A 21,530-nucleotide genomic window follows, 5' to 3' on the forward strand; every position below is an offset into this window, starting at 1 on the left:
TTGTGTAGCCTTTGGAGCCAACATCTCTAACTGTATATTATGCAAACTGTAAATAATGCAAAGATATTCCAGTAGAGCTCCAGAATAAAAAATATAGATCTGGAAAAGATGTTTTCATATTTAACTATCAAAACGTTAGTGCCAATGGTGTGAGTTTTGTATGACATGATATATTCAATCTCATTTTTAACGTTACCTATGAGTTTCTATTTTGTCTGGGTTTGAGCTTTCTATTTTTAAAGCAGCCCCACAAGTTTGTGCCAGAGAGTGAGTTCAAATTGAACAATGGTGATGTGTTCTTTTCAGTAGACAATGGCTCAGTATAATGGCTAATTACAACTGTCTTTCCACTGCAAAAGAAATTAAAGAATGAAAAAAAAAAAGATATGAATTTATGATGAAATTGAGTTTCACTGTCCTCTTTGCTTTGTCTAATTTAATTACAGCAAAGTGAAGTCAGGGCTTGACTCTAAATTCTGCCCTGGCAACTGTGCTACATGGATATATGGCACCACAGCATGGACACTATAACTGAATTGTATAATGCTGAATTTAGAAATGACGTATATCTGATTATAGAAAGTATATTTTAGAAAGTATAAACTAGAAGTGTTTCTATCTTGCCTACACTTTCACCAACTGTTTGGAAGTGTTCCTTTCTTCCTTGTTGGTGTTTTTTAGACACTGTCATGGTTGGCTCGTTGTTACTGACTTATTCCACCTTCCTTTTATTGAAACAGCCACTTCAGTGACAGGCATTACATTATCTGACCAATCAAAACTAAGTGATTAAGCATACCACATAGCTGCAGTATAAAGCTATGCCAGTTAATATCCTCAACCCAATATGAAAGACCTGGTCATCCTGGTTGTAATAGGTGTAACCATGTAGCATGTTTGTACAAATTCTCTGTTTAGGTTTTGTTACTTATCACTTCTGTAGTGTTGCACATCCTGGCTTCATTGCAGAGCGTGTAGCCTGTAGCAAACACTGGGCGTCACACAGAGAGAATAATAAGTCAGAGGCACAGTAGCAGCGGTTTATGCACATCATTACTGGGAAAAAGACCAGAATTATATCATGACACATGGACATGCATCAACACATGATGACATGTTTGGGCTCGTGTGAGCTTACATAGAAAACAAGATGAACTATCTCAGATGAATTATACTTTCTGTTTCCTACCTTTAGTTGATATTACTTACAGGGTCTTGCTCTCTTTTTTTCTGTCATCATAATGGTTCCAAAGTATGCCTATATGCTAGTGTTAACACGTTTCTGTCTATAAGTTTAGCCAAAACTTTTTCGACTTCTTTACACAAAAGTTACAGCTGATAAAATGCAGTCGTGTGGAGCAAGGACTTTCTCCAGACGGAATGTGACATACAGGAGGACCAGTGAGTTCATTGAAAAACAGCAGGTAATTGCGGCTGTAATTATTACCTACAGAAAGTGGTGATGAAAATTACCCACTTGCCAGCGACTGATAATGTTAAAATAATCCTAACTCCCCTAAAGAAAAAAATCCAGTGTTAATGGTGCTTAAGTCATTTTTCGAAACTTCACTTGTAGTATCAGTGTGAGATTTCTTGTATTCTCAAGTGGTCATAGCTATGGTTTTCTGAGAGTTTCCTTTCCAGTGTTTTTTAATTATTCAATGTTTTTTTTTTTCCATTCAATTGAAGATTTTGCTCGCTTAAGATATGGTAGCTACTGCTAGTCATGCCAGCTACACAGTGGTTCTTCATTAATTCATGTGAAAATGATGCAGATTATATTGAGGATTAGCCAAGTAAAAATGATAATCTTATTGTGGAATCACTTAGGTGGTTCGGTATCTCAGTGGTTAGCGCTGTTGCTTTACAGCTGGAGGCTCAGCACTGCTAGAGTTTACACGTTTTTCTTTGTGTGTGTGTGTGTGTTTAGTTTTGTGTTCTTCTGCAGCCCAAATACATGTGGGTCAGGTGAAATAAAGGTAACTGCAGATCAGTGGGAACAGGAGTAGGAATGTATTTGTCTCTATGTATTTGTCTTTTACTCTGGGAAATCCTGCAGAACATGAGTGGTGTGTAGAAAAGAAAGCTAGTTTGAAAAGTAAATCCCACAAAATTCAAGCAATCTCTGATAAATAATAAATTGTACAGATTCCTTCCTCCTCCTCCTGAAATAATGATTTTATTTCAAGAGGACAGGATAGCCAGCATCAAACCAAACTCCTTCTGATTCAAAAAAAAAAAAATAGTGGATCATCATGTTTACAGTCTTTCGTTGCTCTTGCCCCCACAGATCATTCATTGAGGAAATTATCATTGTCAATTTTGAATGTTTGTTTTCCTTTAATCACATCATCTTACACCTTTAATGCAAATGTTAAAGATCCCCTCCTGACATGTTTGAAGACATAAAAATACTCTGCTTTGACTTATAATTTGTATCTATGTTTTTTTTTTTTCTCACAAAAGTTCAGTTACTTCATTAGAAATCCTTAAAATGACATCCCCTCCTTCTCCCTCTTTAAAAACCCCAAATCTATTGATATGCAAATATTGTTAATTTCAAAAGTTAAACCGCTGGACACAAGGTGTCTCCTACTTCTCTGTGAAATCCAGTGTCTGTGCTCTGCAGGCCCCAAGTTTCCATAAAACACTTGTGTAAGTTGCCTGCTGGACCACGATTGGCTCGAAAATTGTTATGATGTCACAAATCATACTTGTTAGTCCACCCCTTAAACTTGAATGTAAGATGACACATTTTCCACTTTCAGCAGATGAATGTGAAAGCAGCCTTTAAGTGTCAAACTCATAAATCATTCTGTACAGTGAAGCTCAAACATCCAACTGAAGGAACAAGAAGAAAAAACTGATTTTCGACTGGAGGGGGAATTTAAGGTTGTTCTGTACTGATGTCTGTGACACCCTAGAGTCATCCATGGTACATCTATTCTTGTGATACATTAAAGTCGATCGCTTCACTCTTAAATATAAATCAAAACCTTATCCTCTGCCATGATCCTGAAGGGGTTCACCACCGGTTTTACATATAAAGTAACACATAAAATAACCCTGATGATGTCACCAGCGTTTACAGCTTGGGGAGAAGTGTAATGAAAAAAATGCTATTGGTTGCATTATGGGAAATATGAGAGCTTTACCCGTACAAAGGAATAAAAGTCAAGATATCTCAACCTCTGCTGCACTGATTTTTAACTTTTTTCTTTTAAATCTAGCTCTTACAAGCCTCTCAACTTCATGGAAGTGCAACGCTGAATCACTGGTTTATTCTTTTGACATCTCACCTTATCCGGTTGACATCCTCAAGCAGAATGTTTTTGGTTTTTCAAAAATAATGAGGCCTTTCAAATTACAAACAACACATTTCAGAATGAACCAGAAATGTCTCTTAAATCACTACTAAAGTCAAAATATTATGACATTGTTTTTAATCATTTCTTTTTCGACTTTATTTGACCTCTCAGCTACTGTCATTTTTCTCCCCAGTGTTTTTAATGGCGCTGCTGTCTTTTCAAATTGAAACGCTTTTTGACGTTTTTTGAAAAAGACTCAATAAATCTGAGGCCAAGTCATTCTGTATGTATGCAGAGTAACGCGCTACCCGAGAGGCAAAAGATTTAACTGACATTTTTAAATAGGTTCAATGAATAGGTTCATGGAGACTTTAATTACATTCAGTCTTTAACCGAGAGTGTTGTGGGCAATGGAAGTGGATCTTGACAAGCCAGTGTGCTCTTATGACACCCCACCCACATAGCGCTGCTGTATTCCTGATTGCCCCTCTATCTGCAGGCAGCATGGGCACAACAGTGAAATCACTAACGCTTAATTAGCAGATTAGGAGATCCAATTAGGAGATCTCCTCTGTCTCGAATCAAGTCTCTGTCAACATGTCCTATGAAAATGAGATACTCCACATTCCCACTTAAGGTGGGCGTCTCTCCCCCTGCCAAAAAGACCACTCTTGATTGACTGTTGCATGCTTTGTTTAGCCCTGTGGACACTTTGTTTGAAGCCCTTTCGTGATTAATCATTGATGTTTCAGGCACATTTCAAAGCAAGTCTGAGCTGTGTGTCAGTGTTGAGATAAATCCTGACCGCAAGGTCGTAATATGAAAACATAAATCTTTATTCTGAAACTATTTGGTTGTGTTTTCCATCTTTTGGTTTTTAAAAAACAAATGATTTCTACCTGTAAAAATAAATATAATGAAATGAGTAGAGTAATCTAGTCTTGAAAGATTATTAGATTAGATTATCCCTGAAAATTAGTTTTGATGTAATATATACATATAGTATACATTTATGATTAGGAATTTGATTAGGAATTCTAAGATTTATAATTACTGAACATAAAGTAGTGCTGTTGCTTGTAGTATAACAACCATCTGTCATTTGGACATTTTGCTTCTTTCTCTTGATGTCCACATGGTCCTCACACATTGCCAGTTCTTTTCCATTCTGAGATGAATATCTTTTGCAAAACGGGCAGCAGCAACAAACCAAAATATTTGCCAAACCAAAGCTGCATTAAGTGCTTTAACAAACCCTCTGGCTTCTTCTGTACACTACAACAGCCGCATGGCACCTTAGCAAAGATTCTGCATTTGTATTGCATTATATTAGAGGCACTGCTCTAGGATCTGTCCTGAGTGCCCAATATGGTTGAGCTCTGGTGACTGGGGAAGCTGTAGTAATTTTCAAGCTCATCAAATCATTTGGTGTCTCTTGGCATCCACTTGTACTAAACCATAACACAAGACCAGATTTCCATGAAATTTGGAGTGAAAATTAATGGTGCCAAAAGAGGAATCATGAAGTTTTTACTCCCCAACCTTTCCTGTAAACAAATTAAAATGTTATAATACTAGATTTGTCTGCACAGCTGGTTTATCATCTGTATCTTGCAAAATCCCAACTTCCACAAAACTAGATATTTATGCTTTAAAGCTGCATTGTTTGATTGTTGGCCACTAGGGGGCAGAATAACTCTAAAACAAGCTGACAGACTCACAGCCCTGATGTAACATTTTAGCAACCATTTTACATGTCTACCAGACACAGAGCAACCCTATTATCCCATTGGTGTCATGTTTCTGCTCATCTCCTTATACCTTTGTTTTGGTCTCTACTAATTCCTGAGAAAAATACCTGGCATGTTAGCTGCTAAATGCTTGACTTTCTTTACCAGCTTGTTGCTGAAAACAGGGTTGGTTACAGTACTGAGACTGAACCAAATCTTATATGTGCCATATAAGCACAAGAATGAGCTTGCTAAAATCTCAAGAGTGTTCATTTGAGTCTATGGGTGACAAGAAAGGTGGAGGAACAGCTATCAAACTTCATGGAAAATTCTCCTTTTAGCCACAATCACTAAAGTAATGGCCACCAGGCTCTGTCAAATAGGCGTATAAATGGCACCAACCATTTTAGGATATTAATTGTGAATTTTGCCTCCATACATAAGCTGATATATACACCTCTGGTTTTGTAATCAATACCAATAACTGCAGTCACACTTCACAATTAGATGTGGCTGATGGGTGCTTTTCATCTGCGACTGAAGTGACATTTAAGGAAAGGCAATAACCCAAATTGCCTTGAATGTGCACTCCTTTGATTGCTAAAACAATGACCCGTGCAATTTGAAGTTTGACTCCCCATGTGAGATAATAACAGAAATGTACTGTATTTCACTTGCTGACAGTAATTGCTCATAAGTGATATTCACTGATATGACATGCAAATTGCTTTATATGGCATCATTGGGACTGAGTGCCTCCAGGAACTGAAAGTATATGCTTTTCAGCTGTCATCGAGGCACTTATTTGGGCTTATAAACAAGGCTCTTTATAAATATGGAACCCAGACAACCCTTTTTATTTTCTGGTGTGATTAAGACAAAAAATTGGTTTCAGCACCAAGAACAAAGAAAAAGTTTAACATCCAGAAAACAGATTCATTCAGCTTTGGTTTTGGGAAAGAAAGTGTATGTGATGCCTGAATTACACATTTGTTAATGTGTTTTTTGTCATTAATCCACCTTTAAGAAGATTTTGTTGCAGTCAAATTGGGGTGAGAAAGGAGGATGTCAGGAAAGCATAGCTGCCAGTGCACGATCAGAAATGAAAACATTACCACACTTAAATCTTCTGTATTAGCACTAACATTAAAAAAAATCACAAAATCTTCCTGTGACAAAAAAAATAAACAAATATATGAATTCTTTTGTTTTGTTGTTTTGTTTATAGGTAGACCACATTAAGTGTTATTAGAATTTCAGATGGTGTTTGTTTTCTTTATTTTCTGTCATGTTTGAAGATGATTTATTTGTTTTGAATGTGTCATATCACAGGTTCCTGACATGTGGATTATTAATACATTATTCTTTAGTTAGGTACAAAGTGCTGCAAAAAGAAATGATGAAAACATACATATTAATAAACTGTCAGCTTTGATAAAAACAAGACAGGAACTGCTGGATCTATTAACACCCACAGTTCAGACTCAAGGTTTATTTCTGAAATGATGTAGTATGTATGTAATCCCACCCAGCAAATTAACAAGGAAGGTGGATGTAGGAACTATTTAAAAATCTATCTATCTAAAGGATACCTTAGATTTATTAGAACTTGGGTCTTACAGTTATGATTACATATTACCAAAGTATTGCTGAGATCAATGGCATTGCCACAACAAACTTCTATAGGACAAGAAAGAGCAGTCGGATGATCAGACTGGCTAAAAACAAGCCAACAGTTTAGCTAGCTTTTCTAAATTTGGAGAATTGGAGATTGGATAAAATTGAAAGTGAGCACACAATTCCTCTTTGCGTAGGAAAACTGTGTAAGAGCACAATCATGGTAAGTTAGGTAGGTCAAAGGTGAACAGTAGTGTGTATTTTGAAAATGAACCTCTTCAACCTCTCAGAACTTTATTAAATTCTAGTAGAGATCCCAAAGTTTACACAGATACCAAATGTCAGGCCAAAATTGAGGGAAATGGCTGTAAAATGATAACATAGGTTGTAGCACATTTTCCTTTTGATGGAATGGTACAGCCATATAAAACATGGGCTCTTGGGTTTGTATATTTCACTCAGTGTAAACATCAAATAGCTTGAATGAAGCACTGGAACAAGCTTTCAGACGAAAAGATGCACAACCTTAAAGCAACTTGAGAGAAAAAGTGAAGGGGAAAGGATGATAATTGATTTTTAACAGACAGATTTCTGTGGAGTTTCATGGTCCTGAAAATTAGAAAAAGTTAATGTGAGTACCACCATCAGGCCAGACTTTACATTTATAGCTTCACTATTGATAAGACTCTAAAGGGCTGGTTGTATTGCTGTCTTGTTTACAGAGCTTATTGTGATACGAAGCAACAAACTGTATCATGTGGCATCTTCATCCATATCACTCCCTCTATAGAGGAAATTAATTTAAACCAGGAAAGTTTGCAATAGACAACCAAGATGACTCTCTGAAACCGCCTAAGTCACCCCCACCACCCGGACCTCACTACACACACACACACACATTCCCCTAAAGCCAAAGTCCACATTAACATTGTAATAGGAAAGTGTGTTAAAGCACAGCTTTAGCAGCCTGACAAGAGCGAATTGGATGTCAGACGGATTCCTGCTCAGTTTAATTGAATCTGCCCAGCACTAAAAAAGAAAATCTGAAGTCAAAATAACCTATTAGATCTATCAGGTAATGTTTTGTTGAGTTTGACAGGCAGCTCTGCTGTGCCTCCTCCACTCCCTCCTTTATTCCTGCAGGTTGAGTAATGCAAGCGTGTAGGGGTGGGTAGTGGCTGAGGTTATCCATGATGTTTCACTCTCTGTTTCTGTTATTCGTTAACACATTGGGGCCTGCTCTTTCTGTTTCCTGATGCTCAGTCAGTAAATCCCTAGAGTGTAGAACTAGGCTGGAGTGTGGAGGGGTTTTGGTGAGTTACTACAGCTAATGGATGGTGGAAGCTGATAGTCTACTCCACTGGCTGTTGTTCAGTGTCCTGACTGCACCTTTTCTGGCATTCGCTGCAAAATAAATCTTTAAAAAAGACATTAGCTAGGAGGTGAAGGTTAAGTGTATGGTGCAACATATCTTAATAAGCTAAGAGCACAAAAATTAATCTGTATCGTACACATTATATTAGATAGAAGTGCTTTGTGAATACAGAACATATTCTAGTTTACATCTCAATGCAACATTTAGCCATGTGAATCATCGTCCCTCCACACCTCTACTCACTTTCCTATATTAGTTGTCTGCATCATTGATGAAAGAATTTGCTCCTCCTTTGTGCCGTGAAGGGCCAGTCACATCTAAAAGTGGTTATTAACTTTGAGTTGTCATGGATCCTTACACTTGATCAATAGCTTTCACACAGTATTAAAGCCAATAGCTTTGGGGACTTGTTGTCCAATCACAGGTTTTTTTTTTTACTTAAAGCCTGCTCAGGAAGTTAAAAACATGATTAGCTATTCCCCTGCCATGAATAATTTGTTAATGTTTTGTTGTGTGCACGGTTGCGTAAAAGTTTCTTCTACAGATTTCTGTCAAGATGTTATTTTTTTTTAAAGCATTTTACAAAAGGGTGATACAAGAAACATGCCCATTAGATTCTTAAGGAAAGGTCAAATACTGAGTGGTTTCTCAGTCCGGCAGGAATGTGGTGATCCTGTTTCAGCTCAGGTTAATCAATTCTTGATTGCAACCCAAACTGTTATTGTTGTGACAATTTTATAGAGTGCTTATTAAAATGTCAACCAGAGACACAGAGCAGGAGGAAAACATCTTGTTGTGGAGGAAACAAAGAATGCAAAAAAAAACTGCACAGTGCAAAATAAAATACATGTATTAATTTCAAATCTGCAGCATTGAAGGCAACGTAAAATAATGGACAAGGTCAAGAACTCAACATTTTAATAAAATTATGACCAATGAGGAGATGTAAAAATCAGCAGTTAAGGACTGGAACTACCCAGTGGCAAAAAAAAAGCATAGCAAGTCCATTGAAACAGATGTTTGGGTTTAGGCAAACAACAGGCCTTAAAATGGTTAAGATGATGTACCAGGTTAAAAACTGTAAGGTTTAGGTTAAAAGATGGTTGAGGTCACTAGTGATCACTATTTGCAATGTGTATGTCTCTGTTTCCATGGTGTCTTTCAGTAAAAAGGAAAGAGTATTGGATAGGGTTAGGGTTAATTTTGTTTGAAGCACAGTACCAAAATTCTTGACATTACTGTAGGTGCAGTGTGTACAGTAAATGGGCAACCAAGGGGACCACATGGTAAATATTTTCAGTCACTTCCATTAATGGCAGTAACATGTGTCAGTGTGATCAAAGCAGCAGCTCTTAAGCACCTCTAGTACTGCAAAGATCTTCCATTTATACGCCTTACATGAAATATAATCTACATATCTATCATATTATTTCCATTTAACTCAGACATCCCCACGGGGATCGTGGCTTGCTGCTACTGTTATCTATCTGCACTGAGTTTGTTTTTCTTTTTACTTTCAGATTCACGAGCTGGAGAGGGAGCACCCAGAACGGTGGACCATGCAGTGATTGGAGGAGTGGTAGCTGTGGTTGTCTTTGCCATGCTCTGTCTACTCATCGTTTTGGGGCGCTACTTTGCAAGACACAAAGGTAGTATACTAGAACATACAGCTTTATAACCTGTATTAAGATATTTGTCTATGTTTTTTTATGACTAAAGCTATGCAGTGTAAAGTATAATTGAAGCCATCACAGTGAAGAGCGTCCAATCACCACTCAGATGCTGTCCAGTCAGTTCAGTCTGTCAACCTGAACCATCTTAAAATATTCAACATCCACAGGAAGAGGCAAAGTAAAACAGCAGTGTTCAAACGCTGGGCTCAGCAACATTCGGGCCACTGATTTGACAGCAGTAAAACTGGTGCAATCAGCCAATAACACCATAGCCAACACAACACCACCGGCATAATGTTCGGATTCATTTGGAGAACATGAAAAAGACAGTTGGCAAAATAAAAAACATAAAAAACAGGAGAATACACTACTACTTCCCAAATCAAACAGTCTCTATTCATACAAATATCATTAGAGAATAAAATCATCATCTCACCATTGAATGACTACAACAGAAAGTATGTTACTACATCATGAATTGAATATAACAAAAAATACAGTTTAATAGGACAGGCGAGTTGAAGCTAAAGAATATACATTTTAGAAATCTGCAGCTTAAATACATTTACTTTCTGATTCTGGGTAATTTGGGCTGAATTCTTCCACTGAATTATTGAATTTTCTGTCTCACTGGCTTCTTCTCCATAGCAACGGTGGCCAAGGCTCTCACATTAAAATGGATATAGCATTATTAAATAATCTGTGAGACTCCTGTTTTTAGGTATATTGAGTTTATCAATAAAATAAAACTTTGAAACAATAGTTACTTTGCATCTATTAGTTATGAACTTTATTATCTGCAGTGTGGAAAGTTGTCTTTGGCTTCATCACACAGCATAAACCAAAGAGCAAAACGAGACAATTAACTCAGGATTAACATCAAGAACATCATTAAAAAAAAAACATCATGACTTTAAATTTATTCATAATCTGGTTAAAAAAAAAAAAAAAATCAAAACTCGTTATTGAATGTTACTGAAACAAGCAGCTTACAAAAAAAAGTTAAAGAGCAACCCAACCAGCCCAATTTACATTTTACAAACATGCACCAAACACTAGCAAATACTTACATAATTATAGGAATATTACAGGAAAAATGTATAACATATCTAAATCAAGTCAACATATTCATTTTTAATATTGTCCATACATTTTAATGCCTTGCGGCATTAAAATGCCTTATTAATAGCATTTTTCAGCAGCACATTGTTTGCATGTAAAACACGAACTGAACCAGTAGTTAATCAGACGTAGCCTCTTTGCTTCTGTAAAAAACCTCCTCCATGTGATCCAAATAATAGCAAGTCAGCTATTAAGGCTACGGGTTACTAATGGTGAATAAAATTACATCCTTCACGCAGTCATGCTGCATAGTTTAACGTATCTCATATGTTGTCCTCATAACACAGAAATAATTATAATCTATAACAGATTTCATACTTTCATATTTCTTATGCAGAAGGAAATGGAATTGGATAAATTAACCACTTTAGAAAGGAAGTACTGTAAATGAGGGAATTTAAAGGTGTAGACAAGACATTTTATTTTTTTTATTTTATGATAATATTGAACTCAGTATTTCCCCTCAGGCCTCCTTCCACAAGCTGTGTGTTCAAGTACAGTAAACATGATTTGGTTTGTCTGGAGACTGATGGATCTCAGAGGTGAACTGAAACATTTCTGAGCTGAGATAACACTGTGTTAAACTGTAGTAAGGTGCACGATATCTGGTACACAGTAAGCTCTACGTAGTTCATTATTTGTAATTAACCTCACTCTCTCCGTCAGTGAAACGCTGGCTCGGCTTGTGTTACTGCTGTCTGTCAACAACTGTCTGGACCTGACGATACAGTTTAGCTCTACTGCTGTCAAACTAGCGGCCTAGAACTTTTGTGTCTCTTATGTGTTTGTTAAATCAAAACATCCTGTTCTTAACGTCCAGTGAACTGACTCTTACATGATTTATTAGCACTGAAGGCTTAGCCTACTACCACCTGGTGCAGCCACATTGTAATGCTGCCTAGGGCAACATTACAAGGCAGATTTTAAAGGAAAATTCTGGTTTATTACCACTTGGATCTTATTTTTGTACTTTTGGACATAATTTTCATGAATAATAATAACATTGTACTCACTAACTTCATTGCTGAGATCTGGGAACATTGCTAAAAAGAAGTCTGAGGAGACTCGAAATACAACTTGTCAGACAACCAGAGAGGTTGTAAACAAAGCCCCAGGTTAGTCAAATTTATTTTGAGATAAAAACTGAAGCGAATGGTAAAATTATTACCCAAACTGTCTGTTTACAATTTATACACCAGTTCCAACCTTGACTTCCAGTACTGTAGTTGTGCACGCACCATAGACTATATAATGATGGACATGGTGAGGTGTGACATCACCCACTGGTTTATACTGGAGCTTGTTTGAAGCTTCGAGTTGCAGCTAATGGTCTGCGCCATCTCTTCCATTTGGAGCCAAGACTTTTAAATAAGGAGTGCAGGGTGTTGTCTTTCACACTCTTACTGGGAACACCGAGCGCTGCACACTTGGGCTAACATTAGCTACTCAGTGCGAGTCCCAGCTGTCAATCAACACCCATGCAGCAGACATCAGGGCTACTATATTAATTATTAACGGAGCAACAATTTCCAAATTGACCACCAGCACAATTATTAGCGGGCCTGAATTTAGCGATTGAGACCATAATGACTCACTGAAAAAAAAAAATTGTCTTAGTATTTCTAGAGAGAAATTGATGCTTTTTGAATGGGAGTCAATTGGATCCAGCATCTAGCAGCCCGTCGGTGGCATTGGAGTTTAAGATACTTCTGCATTCAAGCCGTAGTAGTTTCCACTTGACACGCATACAGTTCTCATGTGACATTATGGATGTCCTCACCTCCAAATAAAATCTGACTGCTGGTGTTTCTTGCCCCATCTGACATCGATGTAGCGATGTCGCCGTGTTTCTTGATCTCAGCAATTACTTTGGTGCAATTAAAGTGTTATAATTGATATAAATAAACTATGAGAACAAAACACATCCCGTAATAAACTTGAATTATCCTTTAATGCTCACTTCTGATTCATTGTGACGATGCCATTTTTCAGAGGCTGTTCATGTTATTATTTTCAATATAAGATAACAACGAGATGCAAGTAAACAATTAAAATGGCCACTTTAACTAATGGCACCGTGTATAGTGGCGAGTTGTGGGCTGTTTACAAGTTAATGTGGATGCAATATGAATATTCATGGAAGAACAATAATAATCAAGTCTTGAAAATATGACAAGACTTTCTTTTGGTTTCTTTCTGTGGCTACAGCCATGCAGAGGACTGAGGCTGGGATGTGAGTCTGCAGCCCGGAGCAGTCACACAAAAAAAAAATCATCTAGAAATGTTGAGGGCGACTTTTAACTACCTCTGTCACTAACTTCCCATAATAATTACTCAACAAAACACTTACCTGAAGCGACCCATACCCCTGAGAACAAGCGTAGGAGTTGGGTTGTATGAACTAGCAGCGGGGGCGGATTACTGCATAATTCTTACATGACTCTTTAAACTGAGGTTTCATTGCCGAAAGTCGGATCAGATTTGGTATGATGTCTGCTCATGGCTCAAATCAGGATTAAAAAAATGTCAGATTCAGTATTTTTTCCTCTTCAAACTGGCATAATAAGCTAATGTGAAACAGGGACGGTGAGGAGAAAAAACACTCAAGAACAGAAAGGATTTCTTTTAAATTCAATCTAAATATATCTCAGGTCACCATTCTTGTATTACAGCACCACTGAGGGCCTTCTTTCTATCTTTTCAAGCAACATTTGTGCTTTTCTTTTTTTTCCACATTTGGCAGAGTCCTTCCTCATTCGATTTGGAATATTGCCTTCATTATCAACCTCTACCGTGATACGATGTGAATAAATCTTGTAAATTAGGTTTGAAGCTGCTTGCTAGTTCCCTTTTTTTCTTTTTTTTTTGCTGAACTTGACAAGGTTAATTTGAAGGTGTGAGCCATGCTCTTCCTCACGCTTGAGATCATTTCAAAACCCTGATTTTTATGTGCCAATCCTGAATGAGAAAGTAGGAAAATTATGTATAATCTGAATATTACAGGTTGCTGGTGTTAGGTTTCTGTAAATGGGCACATGGTGGAGGATTTGCATAATTAGGTTCTGGGGCATATTTTAATCTTTTGTATCATCTAAGCAGCAGGCTATTATCCAGTCCGTGACACTGTCCTTCATCCCATCCTCTTCAGGTACCTACTTCACACACGAAGCCAAAGGAGCAGACGATGCAGCGGATGCAGATACAGCCATCATCAACGCAGAGGGTGGCCACACCAACTCGGACGAAAAGAAAGAGTACTACATCTAATCAAAGCAGGACCCCTCACTCTAGTGTCCTCTTTGGGACACCAGGCTGTTTCTGGGGCCAGGGCAAGGAGGGGGGAGGGGGGTAGTCAGGGTTGATAGAGAGGTTTGATTGGTTCAGGATCACTTTTAGAGAGAGTAGAGGGGTCGAGGAGTAGAAGAGAGATGGAGTTTTAAAGAAAGGCCTGGTTTTAAGCCGTTGTTTAGTCTAGTCTGCAGATGTAGATGGAATGTTTTGTGTGTAAAAAAAAAAAGAACAAAAAAACTAAAAACAAAACAGGACAAAAAACGGGAGGGTTTGGGGGTTTTTCGGTAAACTGAGAAGGGGATGGGTTGGGGGGTGGGAGGGTGCGCCAGACGTTGCCAGAAATCACTGTAGAGAGCTTCACCATTCAACACCTCCCTAACTGCTGGTACGAATTTTATTTAGTTCAACCATTTGCAGAAAATTCTGTGCCTTGTTCTGAATTTTTTTTGTTCTATCCATAAGTTGGATTTGTGTTGATCCTCATTTGCATAACCTTGTTGTTCCCCTTTTTTCCAGTGTCATCTTCCCCACTCGTAATTATCAATGTGCTGTTGGCTTTTGTATGAGGGTAAAATTACACAGCCACTTTATTCATTCCCCTAAATGTGTCTGCACACACGCACCGTCTCCTGCATAACAAAAACTCTTTTTCCAGTATACTGTGATTTGTCTCAAGCCATTACTTCCCTCTGTTTTTGTCCCTGAAATTTTGACAGCTCCAAAAATGCATGGAATGCTTTACATATCATTGTACAAAGGACATAAATGAGAAACAGGTTCATTGTACTGTATAGGCCCTCCCTGCACCCTCTTGAACACAACCGCATTCAAACTATAATCGAAAACACGGCAGCAAAGAATAATATGAAATAATCTTCCCGTTTTATTAGGCCAATTTAGTTTTTTAATTCATTGCTTTGCAACCTCAGTTTGTTCTTCAGTGCACAGTGCATCTTAAACAATTACCTACTACATCATTTTTTTCTCACAGCGCTGCCATTTCATTGTTTTTGTTTCTTTCTCTGTTCAGTGTTATTTTTCTTCTGTTTGGCTGAATGGATGCCCTGTTTTCCCACAGGCTTTCATTGAGTTGTAATGATGAGATTCAATTGATTTCCATCTGCTCCCACTCAAGAATATTTTTTCTTACCAGTAGGAGAGTAAGAACACATAGGTTTTTCTAAAGCTGTTTTTGGGCAGGCTCTCAAAATTCCTCAGTAATAAAAGACTATTTAAAAAAAATACAGTATTATATTGGCCAAACAGCAACCAAAAAATACTGGTGTGCTGAACATAGCTCAAAATAGAAGCAGCCTTAACTAAACTCCAAACTGAAACATTAACATTAAAATGTTAATTTCAGGAATATTTAAGCCGCACAAAACATAAAAAGGTCATGGCTGTCCTGGTCCTCCCATCAGCGGGTTCATGTTATCCTGTTCATACACAATTCAATGTAAATCAAGCCAATGGAATCACAGCTGTATTGTACACTAATCCTTACTAAGAAATATTTTTTACAACTTATTAGAATTGAAATGGAGTACCTTTGTGGATTTTATCGTATCACACTCATTGTGAGTTTTGTCAAACTGTAAAACAAGCAAATGTTTGGGAAAGTAAATGTCTTCAAACTAAGGAATACTCTGAGAGACAGGCCAGTCGTTTCACCTCCATCACACCTTCCATATATATGGTTTTTGCTTTGATACAGCAGCTTGATTGATTTTTTTTAATCTTTTTTTTATGTATGTACATGCTATGACACATCATTTTTGCTTCTCTACCTTGCTTTATGTACAGAGCCCCGCTGGGGTCAGCTGGGAAGAAAGTATAAATCTGTACTCTCGGTTTAGAAATCTGTGTGCACGTTTTATAAATCATGCTCTCGGATTCATAATCCATGCCTTTGAGTTACGAATCCATGCCCACGGATTGTAAACTGTGCCCTTGGATATGCAATCCATGCGCTCAAACACAACTGATTGTAAAATGGGAAGTTGCTCGTTTAATTTTATATTTCCAAGAATATGTGACTGAAGATATTTAATATGAAATCATCCTTCTTAAAACATAGTCAATTAATATTGAGCCACGTCATCCGAGAAAGCACTCCAACAATCTGTGTGTGTGTGTGTATGTGTGTGTGTGTGTGTGTGTGTGTGTGGGCTCCATGAACACACACAAAATCTTAAGGATCATGGGTAATGTAGCCTTCTGACAAAAATCTGCAGGCATGGATTTGCGAGGGCACGGATTATAGATCTGTGTGCACGGTTGATTAACCGTGCACACAGATCTCTAAACCAAGCGTAAAGATTAACACATGGATCTTTTTGTTTCTCAGCTGACCCCGGGGGTTGGGGGGGCTCCGTATTTATGTATCACCTGCCAAAACTAAATGAAGAAATCCGTTTTGCCGTGCCAGCTGGGGAGCACTGAGGAATGCCAAAAGTAATTAATTGTTTGTAACTGAACTTAATACACATGTTGTGCTCCGTGGTGTTAATCCATGGTTTGCATTAATGCCCTGGCTTCTTAACATGGCAATGAGGGTCTATTGATGGCGTTGTTTGTTGGTATTATGTGTTCACACAGCAAACAGCCTCCTTAATGAGTCTCTACTCTTGATATCACTTAATTTTCAGCATTTTATCTATGCTAATGCTAGTTTAGCATTAACCCCAACAATGGCTGCAATTATACCTCAAGAACTTTTATTTATTAAGGCACTTATTCTGGCAGCATAAACAAAATAACATAATTTGTGAAAAAAGTGAAAATTATTTGAAGAAGTTTTACTGCAGAGTAAAATCAGAACCTCCAATGTTTGCTTCTTTTTAGTAAAATCAAAACCAAATATTATTTTTGACCAAATACTTCTATCAATGTTGCAACAATATTATAGGTATGACTACAGGTGCTTTCACAAAATATTTACGCAATGAGATTTTTGATAGATAATCATCAGTACTGTGGATATAATGACTAAGTGGGTAAAGGCAAATAATAGAACAGCTAGAACAGTCTGGTAAGTTCAGGAAATTACATCACTTTACTGTAATGCTGCTTTAAAACCAGACAGACAACACATATGCCAAATCACAATATTACAATATCCAAAATCTAAGATGATATCTAGTCTCATATCATATCGATATAATATTGATATATTACCCAGCCCTGATGTAGCGATATTCATTTCAGAGACATTTCTCATTATTAGCAATGAGTTTTATTAAAATTAAACATTTCATATCAAAGTAGATTGTTGTCCTTAACTCAGCTTTTTGCATGGCATATAAAGGAGCAAAAGGCCCACGTTTTAGCTAAGTCATGGGAAATTGTTTTGTTATTTATTATTATAATGTTATCATTTCTAGATGGAGCTACCTTCAGTAAAATTAAATTGCTTTCGTTGGCCCGAGGGAGCACTACAACTTAAGAACACCATCTTCTGACAAAACTTTGCGTTGCGTAGGGTAGTTTATTCATTTCAAACAAATTGATGGAAACGTACTTAATTCGCATTTTCCTTTTTGTGACATTTCAAAAATTCACTTAAAATTCTTTTGCGAATTTAATGGAAACACGGCTAATGTGGTGAAGATGTTTTGTCCTTTTGCCGATATTTACTTAAAGGCCCCATGAAGTGGAAGTTAGAGCATCTTTAGCTTTATTACTGTGACGTATTTCCCAGTGAAACTGAATATTTGAGCAGTGTAAAATTACAAGAAGAGTTTAAATCAAATCCTTCGCATTCGATTGGACCGCTAAATAAGTGGGCGGAGCTTACAGAGTTAAACGTCACACCTCCCTCGCCTCTTGTAAGATCAGGACGAGGGAGAGATGAATGAGTTAGACCTCAGCCACATTGTTCTGGAAATGAAAACAAAGTAGCGCTACAAACGGTGTAGTGCTGTTTTTATATGACCGGCGTGGCTAGCTACTCGCCCAGACTCACATTTGATTGGATGAACTTTTGTAAACATCCCTGAGTGCAAGAAGAGTCATCAAACATTTGAAACAGGGATTTTGTGGTAAAAATACTCTGATGCTGATTGTTTGACATATATTTGGCTTATAATAAATGAACAATTAACACAGGGACACCGGATTAACACTGGGAAAATGTATTCTTCATTTCATGGGGCCTTTAAATGGTATTGCGTTGACTTCTCTTGCCACAGTTACTCAGGTTTTAACTTGAGTCATTTGGTTTTCCGTTATAGTTGGTTTCTTTAATGATTAAAATGTATTTCCTTATAAGAAATATTAATATATGCTATATATCACCATCAATCATATCTAATGACAAAATTCACATGTACTGAAAATGTCAATGAACACCACTTTAACACTTATCCCTCCTCAAGAAGTTAATGGATTCTTTGGGATTTTGCTTGCCGTGTGGACACATCCAAGACTCAATACTTTATTGACATGTTAAGACATTTGATTAGAATTTGTCAATGTGCAGCATAGATCGCAAAACACATTAACAGTGTGATAGCTTTAATATACCATTGTCATGCATGAAGACTGCATCCTGTCTTTTCATATTTTCCATATTGATAGGGTGGGTTTGGTGTCATCCAAAGCCAGTTGAGAAGGTTATTGTCAAGTGCATTACACTAATTTCACTTTCCTGAGCATTTGTGCATTTTAAAAAGGCATTCAATATTCTTTCTGCAGTTTTAGCAGGTAGACTGGGTGGGAGCTGTGGACCTTTGTTTTAGCTTTTCCAATGGATGTGGCAGTTGTTTATGGAGACTACAGGAGGGATGCTGCAGACAAAGATCAAAGATGCTATGTGTCCAACTCTCTCCGACTGTATCTTCTATTAAAACTTGAGTTAATTTACAGTCTGTACTCACAGAGGAATTACCACTAAGTTAACACTGTATACTGATGACACTGTTTTGTGTTTGTTACGTGGATGGGTGGGGGTGGGAAAGGGTTCTGATTAGGTTAGATGTTTTATGGTCTGGTGTCTGATAAAAAAAATTATTAGCTGACTTGTTATTGTTGCTTTATGAATCACAGAGCAGATGTCACCTCATCTGTAAGACTGAGATTGTGTGATTTGTATTTGACAGTGAGCACTATTTCGCTTGAGTGACATGTGGCAGCTTCCATTAAAAATCAGACTTCAGAACATGTACTTGCCAATAAAGGAACAGAACTGAATATCGTCTTCTCCCTTAAGGTTGATGAATTATTATTTTTCTTTGTGAATATTAAACCTTTTGTGGGTTGGAACGACAGGAGTGTCTCCAAATAATGTACTATCAATAAGAGTCACTGCTCTTCTTAAGTTCCAGTACAAAAAGTAACTTGAACAAAACAACATAAATGTAACATTTGAGTAGATTTAAATATTCAGACATGATGAGGATCCAAATTGAAGTAAATTGCAGATTTCGGTTATTGTATGTTTTTTTATTTTCTATTAAATGCCCATTAAATGCCCAGTAAAGTTAAAAAAAGGGACTTTGGTCTTAACAGATGTAGTTTTTTTTTTTTTTTCTCACATTCAATTCTTTTTATAATGCCCTGTCTCAGGTTCATGCGTTGTTGACCGATGTGACTGCATCTCAGGTAGAATGCAAAGTTTGGGCCCCACCTATCAATGACATAAAAGAAAGTACAATGCATCCTCATCAAATCAAGTGCAACACATTATTTTAGACCCAAGAAGCAAAATTGGTGAGCTATTTTGCATATATGTTGTACATGTTTTCTGTATTTTTCTTAATATTTGGTGCACTGTAAAAGATGTGTTAAATATTGCTTTGTGTTGACATAGGTTATAAAGCGTACACTGTTTATTGAAATGAAGCAGGATCAGAAACGTGTTGTGGCTGTACTACTGTCACTTTTAACGCACCACCGCCTTTGGAAGCTTGGTTTATTCCCAAAAAAGTTTTAATTGTTTCACCAGTCATTGTTTTTAGGTTGATTCTTTTTGTCTCTCTGCTGTTGTTGGGAAATGTTAATGTGTATTAATGGAGAAAAGGAGATCCACATTCCCATACACATTTTGTATTGGTTCATAAATAGACATTTTTACAAAACAATGAAGAGTTCTTGTCTTAATAAAAAAGAAAAGATATTAATGTCCAAAATAATCAGTGTTGGTATTGTTTGTTTTTTTTTACTTCAAATATATAATTTAGGATGATGCACCACAGGTAAAACACAGCAATACATACAGTATTGTTATTATATAGTATTATTTATTTTTCTTCTGAACACATTCTCAGATGATGAAGTCTGAGTCCATGTACCTGTTTCATTCAGCTTGAACAGTTCAGAGAGGAAAAAATAATTTCAGTATATACGGAATTTGCAAAATACATGTTGAAAATGTCAGATTTCATATAAAAATACCACACAATGTTAAAGGTTGTCATTTGACAATAAAGGAAATATTAATAAACACTAGCCTTATCCTTTAAAAACAAAGCAATTCTCAGCAGACATAATCTTTGGATTTATATATGTTTTCTCATTGTTTCGCAACATTTACAGAAACATAACAATCAATATCCATCATGATAAAATTTACTTTCCTGATTATTTATTAGAGCAACAGAAGTTTGCCACTTGGCCAACTGTTTATTTTTCCCATTCAGTGAGAGAAATTCATTTTGTTGTGACATTATGTGGAACATGGACTAAATGTGAGTGCAGCTGTCATCTTTCTACACATAATTTCCATCATCATAACTGTCATAACTCAGTTTTTCATCTGCTTTTCCATTTTTTCACAGCTCAAGTGCCACTCAGAATGCAATGGCTAGACTTGCACTATGACATAAAATTACAACATCAGAGTTAACAATGAAGCATTAATTAACTTTTGTTCAATTGTGAGGCTTGAAAAGTTAATAAACAATCAGTAGACTGGCGTGGACTCGTTAAAGAGTAACTACACGTAGGCCAAACATTCTGCTTCCTATAGGATGATTCTGAACCTCACAGCAGCACTACATTGGCCGCTATTCTGATTTTAGACCTTGCCACTGCAAGTTCAATCAGTTTCATCTTTCACCTTTTTTGTCAGTGATGTCCTGTTACCTGAAAGCCACCTGTAACAAACAAAAAGCTCACTCTCCATTTCCATGAACATGAGTTCATGCACCCAAACTCATCTTTACCGTAAGGTTCTTACTTCTCTTCTTCTCCAAGGGATGATAATTGCCTTCTTTCATGTTAAACAAAAATCCATATTCCAGAAACAGTCTTTGCTCGGCTCGTTGTTTTGTTTTTCCTAATTTCCTGGGACTTTCCTGCTATCTCGTGCACATCGATATACTTAAACCAATGCAACAGTTTGCTTCTGCACTGTGCTTTCTGCAGTTAATACCAAAGGTTACATAATACACAGTGTTGCATCACACTTAAGTGT

The 21,530-nt window shown here is 37.0% G+C and overlaps 1 protein-coding gene across 4 annotated transcripts in view; it reads left to right on the forward strand.

Annotated features, from left to right (window-relative positions):
- The window catches only part of cadm1a (cell adhesion molecule 1a), a 409,871-nt gene extending 389,624 nt beyond the window's left edge, over positions 1-20,247 (forward strand). For all 4 annotated transcript variants that reach the window (XM_067608757.1, XM_067608756.1, XM_067608758.1 and 1 more), the window contains 2 exons: positions 9,551-9,679; positions 13,974-20,247. In XM_067608757.1, coding sequence (XP_067464858.1) covers positions 9,551-9,679; positions 13,974-14,092 — 248 coding nt within the window. In that variant the 3' untranslated portion in view covers positions 14,093-20,247. The remainder of the gene's footprint in view (positions 1-9,550; positions 9,680-13,973) is intronic.
- Positions 20,248-21,530: the final 1,283 nt, after the last annotated feature.

The sequence above is a fragment of the Thunnus thynnus genome, chromosome 13, assembly GCF_963924715.1.
Source record: "Thunnus thynnus chromosome 13, fThuThy2.1, whole genome shotgun sequence".
Classification (NCBI taxonomy): Eukaryota; Metazoa; Chordata; class Actinopteri; order Scombriformes; family Scombridae; genus Thunnus; species Thunnus thynnus.